The sequence below is a fragment of the Cyprinus carpio genome, chromosome B11 (assembly GCF_018340385.1).
Source record: "Cyprinus carpio isolate SPL01 chromosome B11, ASM1834038v1, whole genome shotgun sequence".
Classification (NCBI taxonomy): domain Eukaryota; kingdom Metazoa; phylum Chordata; class Actinopteri; order Cypriniformes; family Cyprinidae; genus Cyprinus; species Cyprinus carpio.
In genome coordinates, this window is record NC_056607.1 from 17,159,670 (window position 1) to 17,182,758 (window position 23,089).

A 23,089-nucleotide genomic window follows, 5' to 3' on the forward strand; every position below is an offset into this window, starting at 1 on the left:
AAAACAATTCATAAGAGAACAAATGGAGACTTTTGCTAAAGTCACCTGATTCTCAGATGTTTTCCTTGATGAAAAAAGGAATGTATATAGTGTTCTTCAGAAGAAAGAAAGTCATTATTGGAGAAACTATCCCTTTTATAGTCTTGCACTTCACTCATTCGCCAAGAAACCAAAATACAAAAATATACAATAAGAAATTACATTTAAATAAGACTTCGAACATTTCTCATCAGTTCTGTGGTATTCGGTACACATTAATTTTTTATAATTATTTATATATTGTAACAATTGTTGTTTTAAAAGGGGGCATTAAGGTGAGCATTTTCCTCCCCAGTATATCCTCTTACCATATATAAACAATACTCCCATTTAAAATTCAAGGAATTTTTCGGAGAAACATATCTGGAATCTCTATGAAATCTCCTGAGCGATAAAAGAATATCCTTTGAACAATAAAAATGTTTCTCTAAAGAAGCTCTTTCTTGCTCAGCCAACATACACTGTCAAAACCTGAAACCTCTCATTAGTCTTCGATTGCACAGATGCACGGCTAAACGGATTGTTGTAAGGCATGCTCCATTGTGTTTAGTACTACCATTATAAAGTTCTGTTTCTGAGTTATATTATACGACGGATATGTGTTAGGCTGAGTCACAGCAGGTTTAGACAAGGTCTCAAGGTTTAGTCAAGGAGAATGAGTGAGTTCTCCTCAGGTAGCCTCCACCTCCCTGCTAGTGTGACTCAGAGTGTCTTAAAAAGCGTCCCTCACTGCATGGGCCTGTCTCAAAGCATCAGTCTTACCTGCTCTCTCCCGCTCCTCCAGTCTGGCTTTATTTGTCTAATCTGGTTGGGTTTTTGGCAACCTCCCCCACCCAATTCAGCACATAACCGTCTGCATGAGTTTAATCCATGCTGGAGTAAAACTGTTTTTAGCCAAATTGTAGATGGATTATAGCTTATGGATGCCAGTCAGACATCGGCTTGATTTTTAATTAAAAGTTTCAGACACACTGTAATACTAGAAAGAGGAATGTTTTCTTTTTGGCCTCGACGAGGAAAAGGGATGCTGCTGAGTAGATGTAATGTGTTGTTTACTTTCTTTCTGACCATCGGAAGTTCTGCATCCATCCATAACTGTACAAAAAAGAAGGTATTATTAACTTATTAGGAGGGAAATATGAGATGTCTGCATTATAGTTGGGTGTCTTTTCTCTCAAGTGAAATGGAAACATTTATAGCTTTTACATCCAATTACCATTCATTTCTCTTTTTCTCAGTTATGAAAACTTGAAAATCAAGTTGGCTGCTTCCCCAGTTCTCAATTTTGCAAACTAAATCAAACCCGTGGCACAAGCTTGACTTGGATGCACCACAAAAACCCATTGAAAACGTGTTATTCATGTTGTAGATGTTTTAGTGGTTATGTGTGCACAGAGTTATCCTTGTTGAAACACACGGTTAAACAGCAAAAGCTTTGTCTACTTTCTCAATACAACATTCACCTCAAGCGACAGATGGACTGGGCCTGTTAAATCATCACTTCCTGTTTGAGTACTGTGACTCCACAGTATTCAGAGGCTGGATAGGCATCTAGTGCATGAAGGCTTCATTGGTTTGATATCAGTATCAGGCAGTCAGTTTGAGTGGGCTGTGTTTCATGCGTGTGTGAAGTAAAGATGTGTTAATGAGGTCTGTGATGGGTGTACAGGCAGTTATTGCTGAACATGAGGAGTGAGTACGCAAAAGTATGACAGAACCGTTGGGAGTTATCTCAGGCTATAATTAGGCTGCCCTTGGCTACTTCTCTCTACCTCTATCTCTATCTCTCTCAGACTTGCTCTCTCTTTTGGAAGACGTGGGGTGAGGACAGTAGGAAATGTGCCACCCCATCTATTATAGTCAACAGAAGTCAAAAGCAAAATATGTATTGCTTAACATTTGTTCTAGGTTTTGGTTAAAACGGGTTTTGCTTTATAAATGTAAATCAGTTGTTTCATGATGCAGATGAGATGTTATGAGTTATATTATTACAATAATCAAACTTCTGAAACTTTAAATTGGAATATGAGGGGCCTTAATAAACTTGTTGATATATGTGATCAATAATACGCTATATTTTATGATAACCTAAGCTCTGAATCTGTAAATTGGAATATGAGATGCATCATTGAGGTATTGGATCTATTCATTATGCAGTGTATACAATATGCATTTATATAGGCTATGCATTTATTAGCTAATTCATATGAATTTATGTTGGAAATTTGAATTTGAAGTGCATTTATGAGCTTTTATATCACTAAAAATACATTTATTTTTGGATAATCCAACCACTGAATCTCTAAATTGGAATATGATATGCATTACTAGACTTGTTGATATTATGTCAATAATATACTACTGTATATTTTATGATAACCAGATCTCTAAACTGAAATACAAGGTTCAATATTGAGCTATTAGATAATTCAGATAATGTGTTTTGGAAAAGCCAAACATTAAACTTCTTCATTAGAATATTGGGTGCATTAATGAGCTTATCAATAAAATGCTTTATTTTATGATAACCAACCCTCTATATATTGAAATTGAAATATGAGGTGCATTTGTGAGCTATTAGGCCATTAAAATGCATTTATTTTTTGGATAATCCAGTCTCTGAATTTGAATATGAGGTGCATTAATGAGCTTGGTGATGATTAATATGCTTTTATTTATGCATCATCAAAGTTTGGAATCTCTACATTGAAATATAAGGTGCATTATTTAGGTATTAGCTAATTCACATGGATTTAATTTGGCATAACCAAACCTCTAAATCTCTAATTTGGAATATGAGGTATTAGATCACTAATATGCATTCATTTCTGGAAAATCTAACATCTGAATGTCTGAATTGAAATATATGCACATGAGGGCAAGGTGATTTATTGAGGTTATACAGTTGAAGGTTAACCTTCATTGATGCTGTAATAATTGTTGTTGAGAGAAATGTAGCAAGACACTGCTCTCAATTCTCTTTATTTATAGATATACACGAGAGGGAATGAGGAAGGTGTAGAGTGGAGGGCTAACATGTCCAGAACTTGAGACGTCCTTCAGGACAACAGGTTTCTACAAGCGTGGGACTGTATTCTCACACAGGAAGTGGCACGATGGCACATATTGACAAGAGAGAGGCATAGAGGGAGGAAGAGAGAGAGATTGACCGATTGATCGAGATGGAGGGAGAAAGACACGGAGGGAGAGGAAAAAGAGAGTAGGAGGCAGGAGAGCAGTGCGACTGTGCCTTTAAGGATTCAGTGAAAAACATGCTGCAGAGAGCAGGATGAGTGGGTGCAGTCTGAGCTGGTACAAGTTCTGCACTGCGTGAGAAAAACAGGAGCACGGACGCAGCGAGACAAGAACAGGAGAGAGAGTACCACCAGTCAGCGGAGGGGGTGATTGTGTCAGAGGGTAGGGGCGCAGGGTGGCAGAAAGGCAGGGAGGAGGGGGGCGTTCAGTGCACAACACAAAACCGAGCGCAGCCCTGCGATGGTGGACACACAGGAGCGACTGGCGCAGGGAGCCCACACCACGACGCAACGGAGCCGCAGGCGCCCAGCCCCAACCGGGACGGAGGCCGCTCACGGACCAGCACCTGGAGCGGGACGCAGTGGTGGCACTGGGGTCATGGCCGCAACAGGCCGCAGATAGCGGCGGTCATGCTGCCGGAGATGAGGACGGAGGAGGCGGTGGCCAGTGCCTGCTTCGGACAGGTCTCCAAGCGCCTAGGACGGGTCTTCCGCCGCCTGCCCAAGTCCCGCTCCTGGTCCGAGGGCCTCCGCATGCTGCGGCGCTCCAGCAGTAGCGGGACCCTCATGTTATCAGGTAACTTGAGTCCGAGAGATGAGAAATATATGGACAAGGGCTGAGATAGAATGGGGTTTGGGTTAGTAAGTGAATGTGAGACTCAACCTTAATGTACTTTTATCCTCTGTGACTAGACCTGTCCAATTAGGCTTCATTCAGAGCTCCGCAGTGGCTTTCACCTTCCTTAAATAGCCTTGTTCTGTTCTTGTTGCCGCATCACATTCTCGTTCTCCTTTCATGCTCTCTTGGTCTCTTTCTTTCCCTCTGGGTTTCCTTTTCACTCTCATGTTGTATCTATCGTTGTCCATTCTTGTGTTGAATAGACATTGATCTGTAACTCGGTCACTAAAAGCTTCTGTGGTTCTAGAACGTGCCAGTAAACCAGTGCTATGTTATCATGCATATGCATGGAGTCAGGATAATTCTTTGTTGTGCTATAGCCACTGTCTCATATTCTGAAACAAAATGCAAAGTAAATGTACATTTTCTAAACAAAATGACAAAATTTGCTCAAGTGTGGTTATATAATAGCTGCTTCACTGTTTTGAATGGTTGAAAACATGTTGCTATGTAGATGCCTGAGATTTCTGAGTAATCTCTAGAGGTTTTTATGGGGTTTGGGGTGATATTTAGGGTGTTCTTGGTGATTTCTTGGATGTTGCTTACAAAGTAATAGAATAAACTACCCATTTTGAGGTATCATTCATATCTGTAGAACACTGATATAAGTACTGAAGTTTAATAATAGGAGTATTGGCTTTTCCCTAAAAACCACTTATTAATATTAGTAAGTTTGTCTGTGTTAGGTTGTGTTTGTAGAATCGAATTGACCCAATGTATCATATCATACGGATTCTCGTCTCTATTTCAAGTTAGACACCCAGGCATCAGTGGATGAATTTGATCTCAGTGCTGTTTTTGGCAAAATGACGTTTTGATAAGAAGCCAAGGGAGTTGAAATTGAATTTCCCATTGATCTAGACCGGAATGCCTCTTTGAGTAGACAGAGACTGGGATACAGTACACCAGCCTAATGAATAAAAAGTGATCTGCTTTAGTGCAAGTTACCTTCCCTTCTATTCACGTTATATCATACTTGAATAAAAAGAAAGAAAGATACACTGATGACACTTCTTCTTTTTCTAAGTTTCAAACAAAGGGTTTAGTGGAGATTGATGGATTCATGTGTGAAGGTGATGGCCTGTGTGCTTAAGTTTTCATAACAGTGCTCTTTTATTGACATGGACATAGCCTGTAGTAACATTTAAAGTGTCAGCGCAGAACTACAGACTGAGTGCTCTGAAAATGGCATCACATCTGGCTCTTAACTCCCAGTAGACTTCACTTTCTAAGTCATGGCCAATCCAATTAGCGCTAAAGCTGTTTGGCAAATATGAGCCTTTTCAGTCTCTGCTTCGGAAATGCTTATGAGTTGACGAGTGCATGAGATGATGACAGCACTTTTCTCACCCTTTTAGCTTCATGGTGACGTTAGCCATCAGCTCCCGTACACACTGACGCACTGCTGTGGATGACAGACGCTGAGTGAGACTGAAATCAGCAGGGGAGGTGTGAATTTTACATGTCATGAAGAAAATAACCAACTTCTCAAGCAGGATTTAAAGGCAGAGTTCACCCTTTACTTACCCTCAAGCCATCCTTGGTGTATATGACTTTTTTCTTTCAGACGAATACAATCGGAGCTATATTAAAAATGTCCTGGCTGCTCCAAGCTTTATAATGCCAGTGAGTAGTGGTAGAGATATTGAAGAAAAATAAAGTGCATCCATCCATCAAAGAAAGTGCTCCACATGGCTCCAGGGGTTAATAAAGGCCTTCTGAAGTGAATCAATGCATTTGTGTAAGAATAATATCCATATAGAAACTTTATAAAACATAATCTCTAGAAGCTAAAAGTTTTAGATATGGATATTCTTCGTATACAAACGCATCACTTCAGAAGGCCTTATCACTCTCTCTCTCTCCACACACACACACACACACACACACACACACACACACAATTACTTCACTCACATGCTTTGTATTTCATAGTTTTTACCTACATTTTTTTCCTGTCAGTCTAAAATTGTAGCACAACCTATTTCACATAAACCTGCTAAACACCACATAAATACTTAATAACCTGTGGTTGGTCCCTTTACTTGTTGAGTGTTGCTTTTTTTTTCTTTTTAAGTAAATTGTTCTTGGCCAGAATGAGTTGCAGTGTGAACATGGCCAAAAGACCTTAATCTAGTGAGCCATTATGTCTACGTTTAACAGAACTATAGATTTGACTGAAGCATAGAAGTATTCTGTCAGCTCAAATTGACGCTGAATCTTTGCATGTGAGCTGGATTGTGAAAGCTTGGCTGTGAAATGCTGATAAGACCCTAAACAAACCTGTCTGTATTCAGACTTTGTCAGCATCTATGTTCAAAGTAAACACTAGACACACACTTCTTTATGTTATTTGTCACTAGCGATCCACCCTTCACAATTGCTTTCAATTTCAATTGACAATTTCCCACTCACAGTGTACTGCAGTCAGGCTCAAGTTGACATTCTCTGTGAATAAGCTAGCTGTACATGTGAGGCTGTGCCCTTGGCATGTGCTCAGGACCGCAGAGACCTGACCCGTGCAGCTTATTAAATCCATTAGATTGGATTTTAGTGCTCTTTCAGCATCTTTAGCATTTTCCCATGCTTCACAAGACAAAACATCCTGATATTCACTGTGTCGATACATTACACCTCGGTAGGCCTTACTTTCCCTTAGCTAAGCATAAATGGGATGGGGCTATTTCTATTCATTATGTTTTAATAGGGTATAAACAAAGAGTGCCAGACATTGTTTTACTGTGGGTTAAATCCTTCCTGGATAACAGCAGTATTCTTTTTTCTCGCATTATTCTAATTAGAACAAGGAACTAAAAGAACATTTTGATATGTGTTAGATATTTAAAGAAAAAAACATAATATATAAAATAATACAATAATAAAATACATATATTTGACATAAACATATATTTATTTTTCTTGACAAATTCTATTTCCATCATACTTTTTTATGTCATTATTGTCATTAAAAAAATATTTTTTTAAATTTTCCAGGTTTTCCAGGAATTGGAATTCTAAATTTCCACATTTAGATTTTTTGGTCAACAATTTATACAAGTAAGGAATTGAGGGGAAAAGTAACATGTTTCACAGTATTCAGTGACTTGTTTTCTGTTTTGGGTTGCTCATGTTTTTCCAGCGACTAAACTTAATGTGGGGGTGTATACTTGGAAAATAAAGAAACGGGGAAACTGTGGAGGAAGGGATTAAAATGAGAAATGAATGAGAAACAGAGAAAAAGAAAGAGAGGAAGACTCTCGAAGTTTGTAGTGTCTGAATGTCATGTGAATGAAGCATGCATATGTTTACATGTATTTCAGCCTCAGTATGAATATGAGTATGGGTGTAAAAAAACAACCCTGTCTGTGAGAGAATGGATGGATGTGGTGATGTGAAGGGGAGTGAGAAGGGAATTTTAGTCACTGCCAGGTGGATAAACTCAGTCTAACGAGTGTCTAAAAAGTGATTTGACTTCTTTCACTTACATCAGAGTAATCAATAGATTAGCAAATAGGAACGCACACACAGTAACAGATACAGATACATCAGTAACATATTCTATTTTAAAGATTATGCATTCCCATGTCCCCTGTTTTTAAACTTATAATTTAACACTTATAATTTTGTAATGCATAAATACAGTTGTACCGTTTAAAACAACTGATTTAATTTTCTCATTGTTTTGGACAATATACACTGAGAAAAAATGATATAGGAGTAACAATTTTCACTTAAAAGTGGATAAAGAAATTCACTAATAATTACAAAAAACTGCGTTTTTTTTAGGTTTTATTTTGATTTTTTGAATTTTTATTTATGGTTTTGTATATTTTTTTATATATATATACAGTACACTAGTATTGTATTTATTATTTGTATCTCCATATCTATATACAGCCAAAACATTATAAACATTAAAATAATTATCTGCTTATCAGTGTTGGCCCTAATTTTAATATCAGTGCATTTCAATTAGTAAATTATTGCAGAATTGCGCACAACTTAATCTGAGATTTTGACAAATTTCCACCTGGAAAGAAAGGTCAGATTTTGTTGTGAGGTCCCTGTTAAGACAGAAGAGATCTGCTCAGTTTAAATACAGTCTAAATACCCACCAGTTACCCAGAACTATTATCCCAAGGGTTGTCTATGAGTGGTAAAGTATGTCTATGCTTGCTCAGTATAATAGAGCTTCACGTTTTAAAACACTACACACTCATCAGACCTCTACTAAAGAGAGGTCATTGTATGGGAGTCTACAGAAAGGTTCTTTACGTTAGCACATTGTTGCTGTTTGAATAAACTAGTGTGTTTTAGTCAAACTGCTGCTGTGGTTGTGTCTCTTCATTGGAGTATTTGGGTCTGTTTCTAATTTAGAAACATTAATTTAGGCTTAAATTACAGGGTTCAGTCAGATAGGTTCCACTGGGACCAGGTTGTTGGAATATGATGCTATGTTGTGTGTAAATAGAGCTGTGCAGTGATGACGTTTTTAGTATGCCAACACACTGCTGGTTCCCTCTTCAAAAATCCAAATGAGCCAAGTGAAACTTCACTTTTGTTATGAAGGGCATGCTTGAATCATGGGAAAAGATGCACAGCAAGGTGGGAAAGAAATGAGAGAAAGAAAAGGCAGAAAATGCTGCTGACCGATGCAGAATCTGAGAAACAGAGAGCGAAAGAGGTTGTAGGAGGGTGCGTACAGCTGGGGTGCAAATGAATCGTGACTCTGAGAAGGAACTGTGACTCCTGAGGTGGAAAAATGCTGATGTATGGAAGAGTAGGGGAGATCAGAAATGTCAGAAGGAAGTAGGAGGCGAGAAGGCGCGTGAGGGACAAAAAGGCATCAGTGTTCTCGTTCCCTATAAACTCCCCCTTTCATTCCAGCTATCGGAGGGGAGTTTGACACGCTTTTACAGCGAAACAACCGAAATGTTTCTACTGATCAGCAGACGTGGTTAACTCCAAGAGGAAGTGACTATGTTCTAGTGGGAAGTGATGTTTTAAAGGGACAGGCCCAGAGATGCGTATTTGACCTCTCGTACTGAGGAAATTCCACACATGGTCGAATAAACATGGTGTTTAATGTGACAAGGACAAGAGTTTGACCTCCTCTGTCACCAGCACTCCTGTTTTATAGCAGCACTGCAGCATTTTCAGGTTATGTAAACTATGCTGCAATGCTCTATCCATGGGGTTTCTCTAGCAATGACCCCAGCTCTGTTCATAAAGCTCTGCGGCTAAACAGCTACTCTGGGGTCACGGTTTCATGTGCCTCTGGAAAAAAATATATGGAGTGCTTATTAGATTTTTCTCCACATGAGTGTATTTGACAAATATATTGTGCATGGAATTCCCCCCCCCCCGGACATCAGGATTTTGGATTTTAGAAGGCAAACTGGAGGCATGTTTATACTTGTAAACAGGTTACATGGCTTCAAGTAGTCTGTATATGTTTTAGTTTACCATTTATTTATTAACAGTGCACTTTCCATTTACACATCTTCAATTTTTATGTAATTAGTTTTTTTTTGTGATTTTTTTTTCTTCTTAAAATTCGTTGTTGCTACATTGTTCATATTTTGAACTTCAAAGAAATTCATTCTACTGTTTATCAATGTAGCATTTAATTGATCAACACACAATAAAAACAAATGCTGTACATTATTTAATTTAATAAAAAGTTATAATAATTACATGTTATCGTTGATAAGTGTTTCCAGACTTATAAATGGTGGTTTAAATAATACTTGCTTGAGAAATAGAATTAACTAAATCTGAAAATGTGGATGTTTTATTGATTTTTGTTTGGGAGTGATTTAACATTCCAGAAGGATGATGGTACCTGCCAGTCATATTCCGTCTGGTCCATTATGGGTGAATTAGCATGCTGTATAATCCTCTGCACTGAGAGCACATGCAAAGACGTGTTAAATCTCTTTACAGTTCTTCTGTCTGTAACCCCAGAAGGTGACGGTCAGTGATTAGCGGTTGGCGGCACTCTCCTCAGATTAATCAGGTTTAGGGGGTTCAGACTGCACTGCAGTAAGGGCATGTGATCATGGAGGGGAGCATATGTGAGCACACAGTTTGAAGGATAAAGACATGGGCTCTGGGAGCATCCTGTGGCACTAATTACCTCATCTAAAGAGTTTCAAAGAAGATTTGGCTGTTGTAAACCTCCAATCTTGTTTGGGACATTTAGATTTGGCTGGAATCGAATATAAACTGATACTATTGAAATCAAAGTGTTTTGATTTCTAGTTTGTCAGTACTTGCTGATTAATCTTCAAATCAAGTCTTTGACCCATATTTTTATGAGGGTCATTCTATGTAGCATATGCATGCATAGTGTGAATTTTCAAGTAAAATTGTGTATCTAATACTTTTAATTATGAATAAACTGCAAATTCATGCTAAATTAATAAATGCCAATTAATAAAAGTTGTCCTGGCTGTTTAATTTGACATTAAAAGCCTTGAGCACAATCTCATGAAACTACAAGATTTTTTTAAAAAGAGAATTTAAAGCTCTTTCTTTTTGATTATCAGTTGTTTACTGGTCAAATGGTAAGAATGTTGACAACATTGTCTCACAAGTGATAAAAAAAAAGAACTCGTCCTTGAAGGGTTGTCTTCTTGAAAAGATGACGATGTCATTATGACATTTTTTTCTAAATGTATACAAAAGTTTATTTAAAGCAGAAAAGTGGTGCTAACAGGTTATCTTTTTAATAATACTTTTTTTATAATTTATTTAATATTTTAGTAATACACTGTTAAATCAAATAAAATAAAATAAAAAGATTCTAGCTTTTATATTTTAATCAGTCTGTAAAAAAAATTCAAAATCAGATTTTTGTCTACATTGTAAAAAGTCAATTTCTTGGTGAAGTAATTTTTTACACATGTAAATGAAGGCACCCATTTTGCAGGATGACCCATGGCACCTGACTGCTGCTGCACGTGTCAGGTTTTTCATTTAAAAGTCATTGCTGCGTAAAGTTATCAGGGTGTTGCATTAAAGCGCACTGCTGATATCAGGCTGAGGTTGAAGGTGCGAGTCAGAACCGGACGGAAGCCTCACCTCTTCCCATAATGCATTTCCCGACCCTGAGTCATTCTGTTTGGTTTGGACACTCTTTCTCATAGTCGCGCTCAACACTCCCCTGAAGGTTTATATTTTGCCAGTGAAAGTGACGTCCATTTTCCATGTAACTTATCTGTGTTGTGTAGAGGCTCTTAGCATTCGCAATCTTCTTTCAGAGTGATCTGCACCTCCCTGCTCTTCCACAATGACAGTAGCAATGTGTTTGGCACTGATAATCAATCCACTGATAAACAATCAGCATTCAGTGTTGATATCTGTCACTCCCGCTGTGTGTAGAGACAGATACCTCAGTCATTTTGTTATCATGTGACTGCAAAAACAACAAGCCAGTTCTATGCTATTATCACTAAAGCACTTTGTGTTGTTGGCCACAGACTATTTATAGAATATATATGACACTGCAGCCTCACTGCAGGACACCATGCCATGTAAAATCACAGTCCGCCTGTGCTGGAGAATATCCAGTGGTGCAGAGTGTTGTTTCCTTGGTTACTGTGCGGCTCTGAGCAATGAATATAGATGCTCAGAGGCCTTTTGAGCTATTGAATTTACTCCCTGTGCTGGTCTGAGGTCATTTTATTATCTCTCTTATGATGCTAATGGGAATTTTAGGATGAGGATTTTTAAATAAAATATGCTACTTTCCAAAGCAAATATGTGGAAAAAGTTCACTAGATGGGCAATTATGGGAGGAAAAAATGAACCCCAGTGTCAATGAAACGTTTCTTGGCAAAAATTAAACATCAGCTGTCTGTTCCAGCCCTTTAAATAACCTTATTTCATTGGCCTCCGTTAACCTTTGAAGATGTTGGTACAGTAGCGCCATCTAGCATCTAGTGTAAAGCCTGATTGTTACCCAATTGAGAATATTTTATATTTTTATATTATATAAATATATTAGTAATATATAAATATGTATTATATAATGTTATATAATATTATATTTTCTTTTAAATTCGTTTTTATATTAAATGCATTTAGCAGTTCATTTTAGTATATTTTATTTTAATTCTATTCATATATATTTTTCCAAGTAAAAAAGTATGTATTATTTTTTATTATTATTATTTAAAATTATTATTAAACATTATATATAGGCATTTGTTTATTTGATTTTTTATTATTAAAATGCATTTCTTAAGAAATAATAAAGAGTAAGAGAAAAAGATTCACTCATCTTATTATTCATCAGGTCACTCTTCCTCCTGTGCAAACGGAGCAGTATTTTATATGCGACATCCACTAGATGGCACCACACACAACAACTATGTCAAAAAGCGCAATTGATGTCAATGTAATAAAGGTTACAGCTGCTATAGTTGGCACTGAATAAAAGAAATTAGGTCTTCTGATTTTTATAAACATCTATCTTGGGGTCAAGTCAGTTGAGAGTGAATGAATAGGGCACTGTTTAACCGAGCACATGACTGAATTCCTTCTTATAATTAATGTTTATGTGGAGGACACACCAGACATTCTAATGTAAATGAGACACTGTTACTGTTCATTCTGAAGCATCTTTGCTGTCTCTAGTTTGTGGAGCGCATTTGTCTGAGACAGATGTCCGCAACATGCAGATTGTCAGTTTATCATCACCAGCTCCAGTCGATTTTCTCCAAGGCTTCTGCGCTCACGCTGACACAGACATTTACAGTAAATAAAACACATGACCCAGTCTTCCTCCAGCCCTTTCAAGCCTTTTTCTTTTAAAGGAGGTGAAAGAGAGTTGGCAGCCCTCATTGGCTCTCTAAACTGTGCTGTTTGTCTGTGTGCTTCATGGCTGTTAGTGACTGTGTGTGTCCTGTTTGTCTCTGGCCTCCAGACTGCAGCTACACATGTCATTTGGAGTGTCAGGGGCTTGTTCAGCTGGACTGCAACCAACTAGATCAGCCGACGGAAGTGGTGTCTACCCCTGTTCCACAGAGCCCCGGCGCCAAAGACCCTCAGGAGACGGTAAGTTCTCTCACTTAACTATTATTGCTGTATTCACACAAAAAGAGGGAGCTCCTCACTACAGAGAAACACAAGGAGACAGAACTGATAGAGACTGTTCATCCCATCCCAAAAATGGCTTACAGGCCTGTTTTATTTGAGTCACTGATAGTACTGTATGTTATCATGCATAGTTAGAAAAGCAAAATAAATTGACTTTACTGCTTCCAAACCCGCAAGACCTTCGTTTATCTTCAAATTATCTTTGTTTAACACAAATTAAAATATTTTTTATGAAATCCGAGAGCTTTCTAAGCCTGCATAGACAGCAATACAACTACCATGTTCAAGGCCCAAAAAGGTAGTGAGGACATTATTAAAATTCAAATCAGTGGTTCAACCTTTATTTTATGAAGCTACGAGCTTTTTGTGCACAAATTAAACCGCAACCTTTCTGGGCCTTGAACGTGGTAGTTCCGTTGCTGTCTATGGGAAGGTCAGAGAGCTCTCGGATTTCACCAGAAATATCTTAATTTGTGTTCCAAAGATGAACGAAGGTCTTACAGGTTTGGAACGGCATGAGGGTGAGTAATTATTGACAGAATTAAAATTTTTTTGGGTGAACTGTCCCTTTAAATTCTAAATCTCACTATTACTTTATTAATCATTTGCTATAAACCAAAACAGGCTTCCATATTGATTGTTATAATAAAACAATAAAATTGCGGTACTTTGACTTATACCATGGTATTATTGCCATATTCCTTTACCATGCTATTTTATAAGTACTTTATGTTTTTTTTTTAAATGTAGTAGTACAATAGTATATTTAAAAAAAAAAAAAAAAAAAACTTAACATTGGACTGTCTTGTAGTAATATATTGAAACTTTTGTGATGTGGTATACTTTTTGTTACTTTTTTTTTTTTTTTGGTAAGTGAAGCATGCAGAGAGCTTTCCAAATTTAGAAAAAGAGCATAAAATTATGCAGTGATATGCAATGGATGAAGCGGAAGCTGAATCTGATCCTCCCTGGGTTGCTTGGTTGGGACACATTAGCATATGCTTAACTGCCTCTCTGATGCTTGGCTGCGTTTTACAGTGGCAGCGTTTTAGTCCCAGGTACACAGGAAGTGACAGCACAGTTGGGACTGAGGAAGAGCAGCAGGGGCACACTGTCGTCAGCAACATGCACACAAAGGCATACACTTTCTTTTTCTCAAGTTTTTAGATGAGCCCATCCTCTTCAAATCATATGATGGCTGACCAAAAGGTCAAAACGGTATGACCTAGAGGACAATCAGACATCCAATAGCCTATTTCTCTCAGAGCATTTATATTGTCCGAGTAGTCATTAGTGGAAAAAGCTTTTCCGTCCCTTGTAGTGTATCCATCTTATTTATGAGGCCCCTCCTGTCTGTTCCTATCTACTCTAAATCAGGAAAAGAGCAAACCCAGCTGGACTGTGCTGTCAGTGCGATTGAAAGCTGTTGAATGGTGAGCTGTCAACAGAGGGCATTTTGGTTATTTCTCAACGGAAATTAAATTCACATTAGTCGTCTCCTCACATAAGGCAGAGCTTTGGTCTTGTGAACTACAGATTGTGTCACTGATTTGATGCAGCTTCACAGAATAAGAGATAAGGTTGCATTGTTCAAAATAACCATTTATAGTTGTCTGTCATTCCAAACTTCACCACACGAGGCAGATATATTATGCACAACGGGTCAGTGTGATTTGCATGTGAATGCCTCCATTACAAAGTCCAAATGAGTATCTTTTGCAACAAAACAGATAAGACATACAAGTAACTTAATTCATTTGTACATATAAAAGCCTTTGTTAGTCCATATGCCTGTGACACTGGCATAAATTGTATTATAGTTGTTTTTACTGCCATTTAGACACCCCAGAGAGTTGTGCCGTTCTGCAAACAGACAGGCTTTGGACATACACAGGAAATGCAGATAGCTCATAAAGACAGCCTCACAATGTAATTACAGCCAAAACAGAAGCTAGACACCCCCTCGTTGGCTTTAGGGATTTTACAGACCTCTGCAGCCAGAAGCATTTATTTAAACAGAGCTCTTTAAGAATCACACCAGCACCAGGAAACCGGGGGGAGGACCACTGACCTTATGTAGATGAATCACAGCGATATGAGGGAGTGTGCGTGTGAATCTCAAGGGCATTTGCTGAGATAACTCTTGGGCTTGGCAAGCACTTTTGTTGTTATATTGCCATTTTCTGCCTGTTTTTTTTTTTTTTTTAAAGAAGTCTCTAATGTTTACCAAGGCTGCATTTATTTGGTGAAAAATACAGTAAAAAGTAACAATGTGAAATGTTATTACAATTTAAAACAACAGTTTTCTATTTTATATATTTTATATATTTTAAAATGTCATTTATTCTTGTGATGGTAAAGCTGAATTTTCAGCAGCAGTTAATCCAGTCTTCAATGTCACATGATTCTTCAAAAATAATTTAATATGCTGATTTGGTGCTTAAGAAAGTCTTCTGATTATTATCAGTGTTAAAAAATAATGCTGTTTAATATTTATGAGGAAACCATGATAAACGTTATTAGAAAAGTTAGTAATTTGCTTTAAAAATGTTACTGACTCTTTTAAACTGTAATGTATGTGCACAAAGAACGGAATAGTTGATATTGGAAGAAATCTCACAAATGGCATCACATTAATAGCTCTATTATGTATATAAACTATTATTCCCAGTAATATCTATGAGAGGAGAATATATTATTAATCGGTTGGGTAATTAAAAAAACTCTCTTGAATGTTCTAAACACTCCTGTCACTTCACACTTCCCCTATTTAGTATATTTCACAACCCTTATATCTCTCTCTCTTTTTGTTTTTGTTTCATGAGAATACAAAATGTTCTTCATGCACATTACACTAATATCCTCATATCATGCAGGCACAGTGCGCTGGCCCTCATGTCCCCTTGGCCTCAAAACATTAGCCCTGTTAGCGCTCTCTCACAGTTAGCTGTGGAATATCTCTCAGTTTTGTTAGCCTCAGTGCCCCTCAGTAACATTAACTGCTCCATCCTGACGTCTTGTTTATCCCTTCAGTTTTGGTTTAAAATACAGCTGATTTGATCTGAAAGCCCCCGAAGGTCTCTTTGGGTGAGTCTCTGCAACATCAGGCACAAACAAGAATAAATTTGCAAGTTCAGAGACACCGTTTAATTTTCTTGCCATTTATTGGCTGTGAAAGCGCTATAGACCGTGTGCTGAGGGTTTATTTCCCCAGCTGCTGGAGGTTTTTCATCGGCTTTGACTTTTGTATAGTAGTGCAGATAGGCTGTTGTCATCTCTCGTACACTTCCTTTTCCTGTCCTCGGGTGTGTACACATGCACAGACACACACAGCAAACACACTTTTTTATGTGTCGCATGCACTGCAGCCCCCTCAAACCACCACAGAGATATGGAGATATCATGTGAAGTTCAGTAGAAACAGATTTTTTTTATTATTATTATTTGCATGTGCCATTTTCAGGTATTTTAACAGGTCTGTCATCTCAGCGTAGCATTTCCTGTGGAGTAATTTGCGTGATAGTTCACCGCAATGTGCATGTTTTTTGCCATTTCCAGTGTCCTCAACAACTTATGTCATGAAGTGGAATGGTACACTTGATTGCTCCTGTCTTTTTCAATATCTTTCTCTCTTTCAGTTTGATTTTGAGCTGTGTTGGTTTTAGCAGCTTGATTTAGATTCCTGAAAACCACTCAAGAGATCCTGGGATGCGTATGTGTGTGGGCTGATTTAATAATTTGTGGAGAGAGCTGTAGTAAGGCACATTTACACACTGATCTGTGTGGGATTCCAAAAACAGAATCTAAGACAGTGTGAAGAGCACAGGAAGTGAGGGGCTGTTCATGGGGATGAGCTGTTTAACGTCAACATGAAACAGCATCCGGGTTGATTTCACTTTAGTAATGTGACGTATTATAAAGTTAGAATTAAAATAGAGTCTAGATTGTTAACATTTTACCTAGGGCTAGAAATATTTTAAAACTGAAGAATTGGCAAGCTTTCAATTCATAAGTGAGATTTTGATTTGCATTGGCCACAGGAAGTTGAGAGGAAGAGGAACTCTTCAGGGAAATTACATGGTTTTCAACAAAAGTTTTACAGTACAGTAAAACTTACAGTAGGTATATACAGTAGGTACTGACAACGGCACAGCATGATGACTTATAAATATATATTATAAATATAGCATTGTTACATAGAGAGCCTTCCAAACAGAGCCAAGACTGTTTCTCATCCACACTTTGTCATCACCAAGCGTGGAAATCAGAGACCATCTGCATTATTTAACTAAGTACGAGAGGGAGGGAGAGAGGTGTTGTAGCGGTATCAGAAACATATCATATGGAGTGTCGTAACGGCACTTAACACCACTGTGAAACAAGAGCCGAGTTCAGAGTCAGGATCCGTCCAAGCCTCCAGTTACTCCTCTCAGAATGTGTCACCAGCACAAAACCAGAGTGATTACAGGAAGGAGCGTTTAGGATGAAAATGTAGGGAGAACACAAAACCTCCTGCTTCCCTGTAGAGAAAAATGCCTGATTGTTTGAGATACATTATCATTGTCAGGCACACTGATTACCGACAATGGGCCTCTTCGCTTCATACTTCATACAGCAGTGAGACAACTTTAGAGCCTGTATTTGACAGTGACAAATGACACTTTCCACTTGCATTTTTAGCAGAAGGAACCGTGCTTCATTTTGGACCCCTTAGCGGTTTCTGTGTGATGCTTTTAGTCTGGATGATTTTACTTTGATTTTGCACACTCCATCCATCCATCCATCCATCTAAGGTATTGATTATGTTTTTCTGGGCAATCGCATAATCCCCCTTGCAAACTCTTTTGAGCGAAACGATTGAGTTCTAGTGAGAATTAATTGGGGTGTATTGACAGTAGCCAAAAGAGGACCTTTCTTCTTCCCGTGGGGTTTGGATATCGAACATGTTCAAGCGCCTCTGTCTTTCCCAGTGATCTAGCTCATTGATTATGATAATGCAACCCAAGGCCACTGCTTCAGGTAATTTGTCAGAAGCTGGTAGTGATGATATTTTTATGTCCATAGCTGCTCATGCACCACATCAGCCATCAGAGTTTATGGGTACGGACTCGATATATAGTTCAGGACATGAAAAGCGTCTGCTGTAGTGAAAGATGATGGCAGAAATGTGGCCCAGTACAGTGTTCAATGAGAATCTAATAAAGCTGACGAGGGGACTCCAAAGTGGCTTTCAACCTCCCCTCGTTTATAGTGGCTTGTCTTTTATCTCCCTTTGTGAGGAATCGTCTCCCTGCTGAAGAAACCAAGCTGAGGAAAGCAGCAAATGAAAAAGAGGTGATGAATGATCTCATTTTAAGCTGACACAATGCCATAGTAACATTATGTGGAATTGCATTGCATTTAGTCACTAAAGGAATGAAAGGGAATTTTGTTGCTTTAAAGGGATAGTTCACCTAAAAATGAAAATTCTATTATTAATTACTCACTCTCATGTCGTTCCAAACCTGAACACAAATTAAGATATTTTTGATGGATCCCGAGAGCTCTCTGACCCTCCCATAGACAGCAAGGATCCTTAAACGATCAAGGCTCAGAAATGTAGCAAGGACATCATTAAATTAATCCAACGTCTGTACGCGGAAACATTGTTTATGTTGTTTACGCTTTGATCTGAACGTAAACAACATATCTGCGTACATTTGTGATACTCTCCAAAGTCACGAAGGAGAAGAATTGTTGAATAAAGTCGTTACTTTTGTTTTCTTTGAGCACAAAAGTATTCTCATAGCTTCGTAAAATCACGGTTGAACCACTGATGTCACATTGATTATTTTAACAATGACCTTGCTATGTTTCTGAGCCTTGATCGTGTAACGATCTTTGCTGTCTCTGGGAGGGTCAGAGAGCTCTCGGAATTCATCAAAAATATCTTAATTTGTGTTCTGAAGATGAATGAAGGTCTTACAGGTTTGGAACGACATGAGGGTGAGTAATTAATGACAAAATGTTCATTTTTGGGCAAACTATTCCTTTATGGCGCATACATTTTGATAATTAACTACTATAGAAGTTATCATCTAGTTGATGGCGACGATGTGAAAAAACATAATAGTTTGATGCATTTTTAAGAACTTTAGGGTCCGAACAATACTGGAACCAATTGACTTTCGTTGTATAGACAAAACAACACTGAAACATTTTTCAAAATATCTTATTTTGTGAAAAAAAAGAAAGAAATTAAAAAAGGAAGACAGTTTTAAACGTTTAGAGCAATACTGGTGACAGAATAATGTATTTTATGTGAACTATCTCTGTAAGGAAGCCCTGAATAATTAGGCTTCTTTTTGGTTCACCTGACTCCAGGTATGTTTACTACATAAGATGAAATAAAGAAACTTGAAATGTTTTTTACAATGCAGAATGACTGATGCTACTATACGAATAAACTAGTCAACCTGGTTGGTTGATGAATGACTATTCAATTACTTGACCATTGTTACCCGTGCCTAGTTGATGGACTGATGGATACGGCAGTGATTTTATATCCTTCTTGTCTTGTACTCACATTTAACATATACTGTGCTCCAGCTGGACTTTATGTCTAATTCCCCTCAAGGTCAGGGTCAAAGGTTAAGACCAAAGCCCTGTTTTGACCTATGTATATTAAATGTTGTAACACTCTTTAATGATTTCTGTTGGTCTGGAGCCTAGTTTTGTGTGTTAGTGTTTTAATTTAGCATTAATTTGTGTCCATTCTTTTTGTTTTAGATGTAATTGTATTCTTCTCCTTTCAATCACAAAGACATCTATTAAAGGTTCCTTGTAAAAAGCACTACAAAAAGATTCCTCTCTCAGTGTATTTCTATTAGTGGTAGATGGCTTGTGCAGGGAAAAAGCAATGAGACATTACAGTGTGATGAATTATTTATAGAATGCGCAACAGTAATGATGATCATTTAGGGCTATACCTGTGGTTTTTAAGGGCTCTTACAAATACTTACATTTGCATTTATTCATGTAAAAAATACTTTTATCCAAAGCGACTTAAAAATAAGGAACATCACAACTGATTTATCATTAGAGCCAGCAGTATTTGCACTACACAATAGAAGATTTTATATATGGTAGTCTAATACACAAGCTAAAGCAGAGGTGAAATGCAGGAAAGAAAAGAAACAGACCTGATTCTGATTGACCACATGCAACATTCTACAGTCAAATTTATTTATTTATTTTTTTCAAATAATCATTCCTTCCTTCCCTAATCCAGCCAACCAACTAACTGAATATTTATTTGGAATATTATATGGTTGATTCCTCATTCTGCAAACTTTTTAGTTGGCAGACAGTCTAGGTTTAGTGTCTTTTTTTCTCAAATTATAAAATAATATACAGTATAATTTAAACTATATGCATTCAGTTTTTTTTTTTTTTTGAATGAGTATTGCACTGTTTAATTGACTGTTTAATTGGCATCTTTTATGACTCCACGTTCTCTTTAATTATTACGTAATAAAATAATTTCAACTTAAATCAATATTTAACATTTATTTATTACAATGTTGGTAATTATTTTTATTTTGAATAATTGATTTTGATTGGTCTTTATGCCCTCAAATATATATATATATATATATATATATATATATATATATATATATATATATATATATATATATATATATATATATATATATATATACACATACATACATATACAGTATAGATATATATATAGATATATATATTTTTTTTTTTTTTTTTTTTTTTTTTTTTTTTTTTTTAATTGGCAGCCAATCTATGTTCTTGTCTCTTGTCACATGTCACAGTCTCTTTTTTCCTTACATCATAAAATAATTAATTTATGGAGAGTCAGTTATCAGTTATCACAAAATACACCTCTTCAAGATGATACAAGACCACCCCAATCATTTTTATTTTGTGATAATGACCAGCTTATTATTCGTTGTCCCTTACTTTTGACAGACTCGAAGAAATGTAAATGCTTTTTGCAGTCCTGCCTGTATTAATGCCACAGTGCCATTTAACAATACTCTAGATTCACGTTGCCTGCCATCAGGGGCATTTTGCATATCAGGTACTATGTAAAATAGCCTCCAAAAGACCTTATACAGAGACCTCTCTCTTTCTTCCTCTCTCTTCTTCTTTCGCTCTTCCGGTTTATTATCTTTTTCCATTTCTTTCCGTCCTTCTCTCTCTCTTTCTCTACAGTGGGAAGTCTCTTGAGTTGAGCAAAGAGCAGTTGCATGCAGGAAGAGCGATAGTATAGGAGGGAGGGGGAACAAGGAGGGTGTTTGCGTAAGCTTGTAGGCAGATAACAGACCCAACCACAGATGGTAGAGCGAGCGAGCGAGAAAGAGAAGAGAGAGAGAGCGTGCGCGCTGGTGTGAAAGAAGAAGGAAGGGAGGGAGGAGCAGTACGTCAGTTCTCTGCTCACTCAGTCACTGAGAGGCAGGTTGATTTTCTAGCCTCTTTCTAGCAGCCATCGCAGCCTCACTGTGGACCGGAGACTTCTGCATCCATCGCAGCCAGCTGAAGGGATATTCAACATAATGTCTATCCAGCATTCTCACACCTTCAGCGCCATTTACAGCAAGACTGTGTGACTGTGTGCCAGTTGGTGGATGTCAATACAAGCAATTTGTATTGCTTGACATACTTTCCTCCACACTGGGCTAATTTTCTCATCTCAAGCAGTCGTGGGTTTAAAGAACCAAGCTGTTGGCTGAATAGTGCGGGAGAAGCTGCTTCTGTTCAGCTGCCTGTTTGTGACCTGTGGAAACAGGAACTGTGCATCAGATACCGGCTGCAACGCTCGCTGAGCGTCATCCTGCAAGTTTCGGCACTTTTTTCCGGCGGCACGTGGAGCTCTGGCCCTTCACCTGAACCTGTGGTCCCCTGCTCCCAGCCCATCCTCCCCTTCCCAACCCTGGAGCCTGGAATGGTGTGTTTGGTCCCCCAAAGACCCGCGTAGGGAGTCCCTCAAACTGGATCCATCCCCACAAATGACCGGTAGCAATAGCACGAGCAGTGGGTACGGGAGCCTGGATGAGGAGAACGATGACTTCACCTTCTTCACCGCCAAGTCCAACTTTTTTCCGCAGACACAGGCTAAGCAAGTACCTAAGGTAGTGTATGAACACGAGACGGATGGGATTGTAAAGATTAAGCGTATATATTCTCAGCTAATACAAAAAAATGAGAAAATTTGAACGGAAGTTTGTATAAGGAAGTGCATTTTTTATGTTGAACTGCTGCATTCGAAAAAGGTTTATGACCTGATATGTTTTGAGTGACAACATACCCTGTCTATTTGCATTTCGTTCAACCTTGTTGAGGTTGTTAAAGTTAGATGAGACAGACTGTAGATTTTTCTACTCTCACACAAAAGCTGTCACTGGGGCGATACCCTTTCGAAAGGTACTAAAATGTACTATGCACTTTAGACACTAATAAGTACCTTCAAGATACCAATGTCTAGCCATTAGGGGTAAAGAAGGTACAAAGGTGTACCTTTTGAAAGAATACTGGCCCAGTGACAACTTTTGTACCTTTTTTTTCAGAGTGTATGTCTATGGAAACACTCTCAGTGGAAACCACTGTTTAGAGCGACTGCAAACACTTTTGATTTAAATGAAGAGTCTCTCAAGGACTAATGATTGGATAAGAAAGAAGCTTATCCATTGTTTTCTTTGCTGTCAGTTAATATGATTTTCATTGCAGCCATTTTGACACACTAACTGAAGTATTACCCATTCCTACTTTGAAGTCACAATTTGGACAGTATGTTTACCATTTTTCACATGTACAGGTAAAATGAAAGCCACAAATTCTGGTAGAGCATAGCACTAGCAACATCAAGGTTGTGGGTATGATTCCCAAGGAACGCATGGACGGATAAAAAATGCATACCTTGAATGCCCTGTAAGTCGCTTTGAATTAAAGCCTCCGTTAGGGTGACTGTCGAAAGCGGGTTAGTAGGTGGAGATTG

General features: G+C 37.9%; 1 protein-coding gene across 3 annotated transcripts in view; it reads left to right on the forward strand.

Moving 5' to 3' along the window:
- The window catches only part of LOC109083864 (ras association domain-containing protein 5-like), a 37,200-nt gene that overhangs the window by 3,433 nt on the left and 10,678 nt on the right, over positions 1 to 23,089 (forward strand). The window contains exons 1-2 of one of the 3 annotated variants that reach the window (XM_042734265.1): positions 3,076 to 3,870; positions 12,905 to 13,035. In XM_042734265.1, the coding sequence (XP_042590199.1) occupies positions 3,705 to 3,870; positions 12,905 to 13,035 (297 nt within the window). In that variant the 5' untranslated portion in view covers positions 3,076 to 3,704. Of the gene's footprint in view, positions 1 to 3,075; positions 3,871 to 12,904; positions 13,036 to 21,500; positions 22,227 to 23,089 lie in introns of those variants that run through there. The other 2 variants (XM_042734264.1, XM_042734266.1) reach the window with 2 other exon arrangements.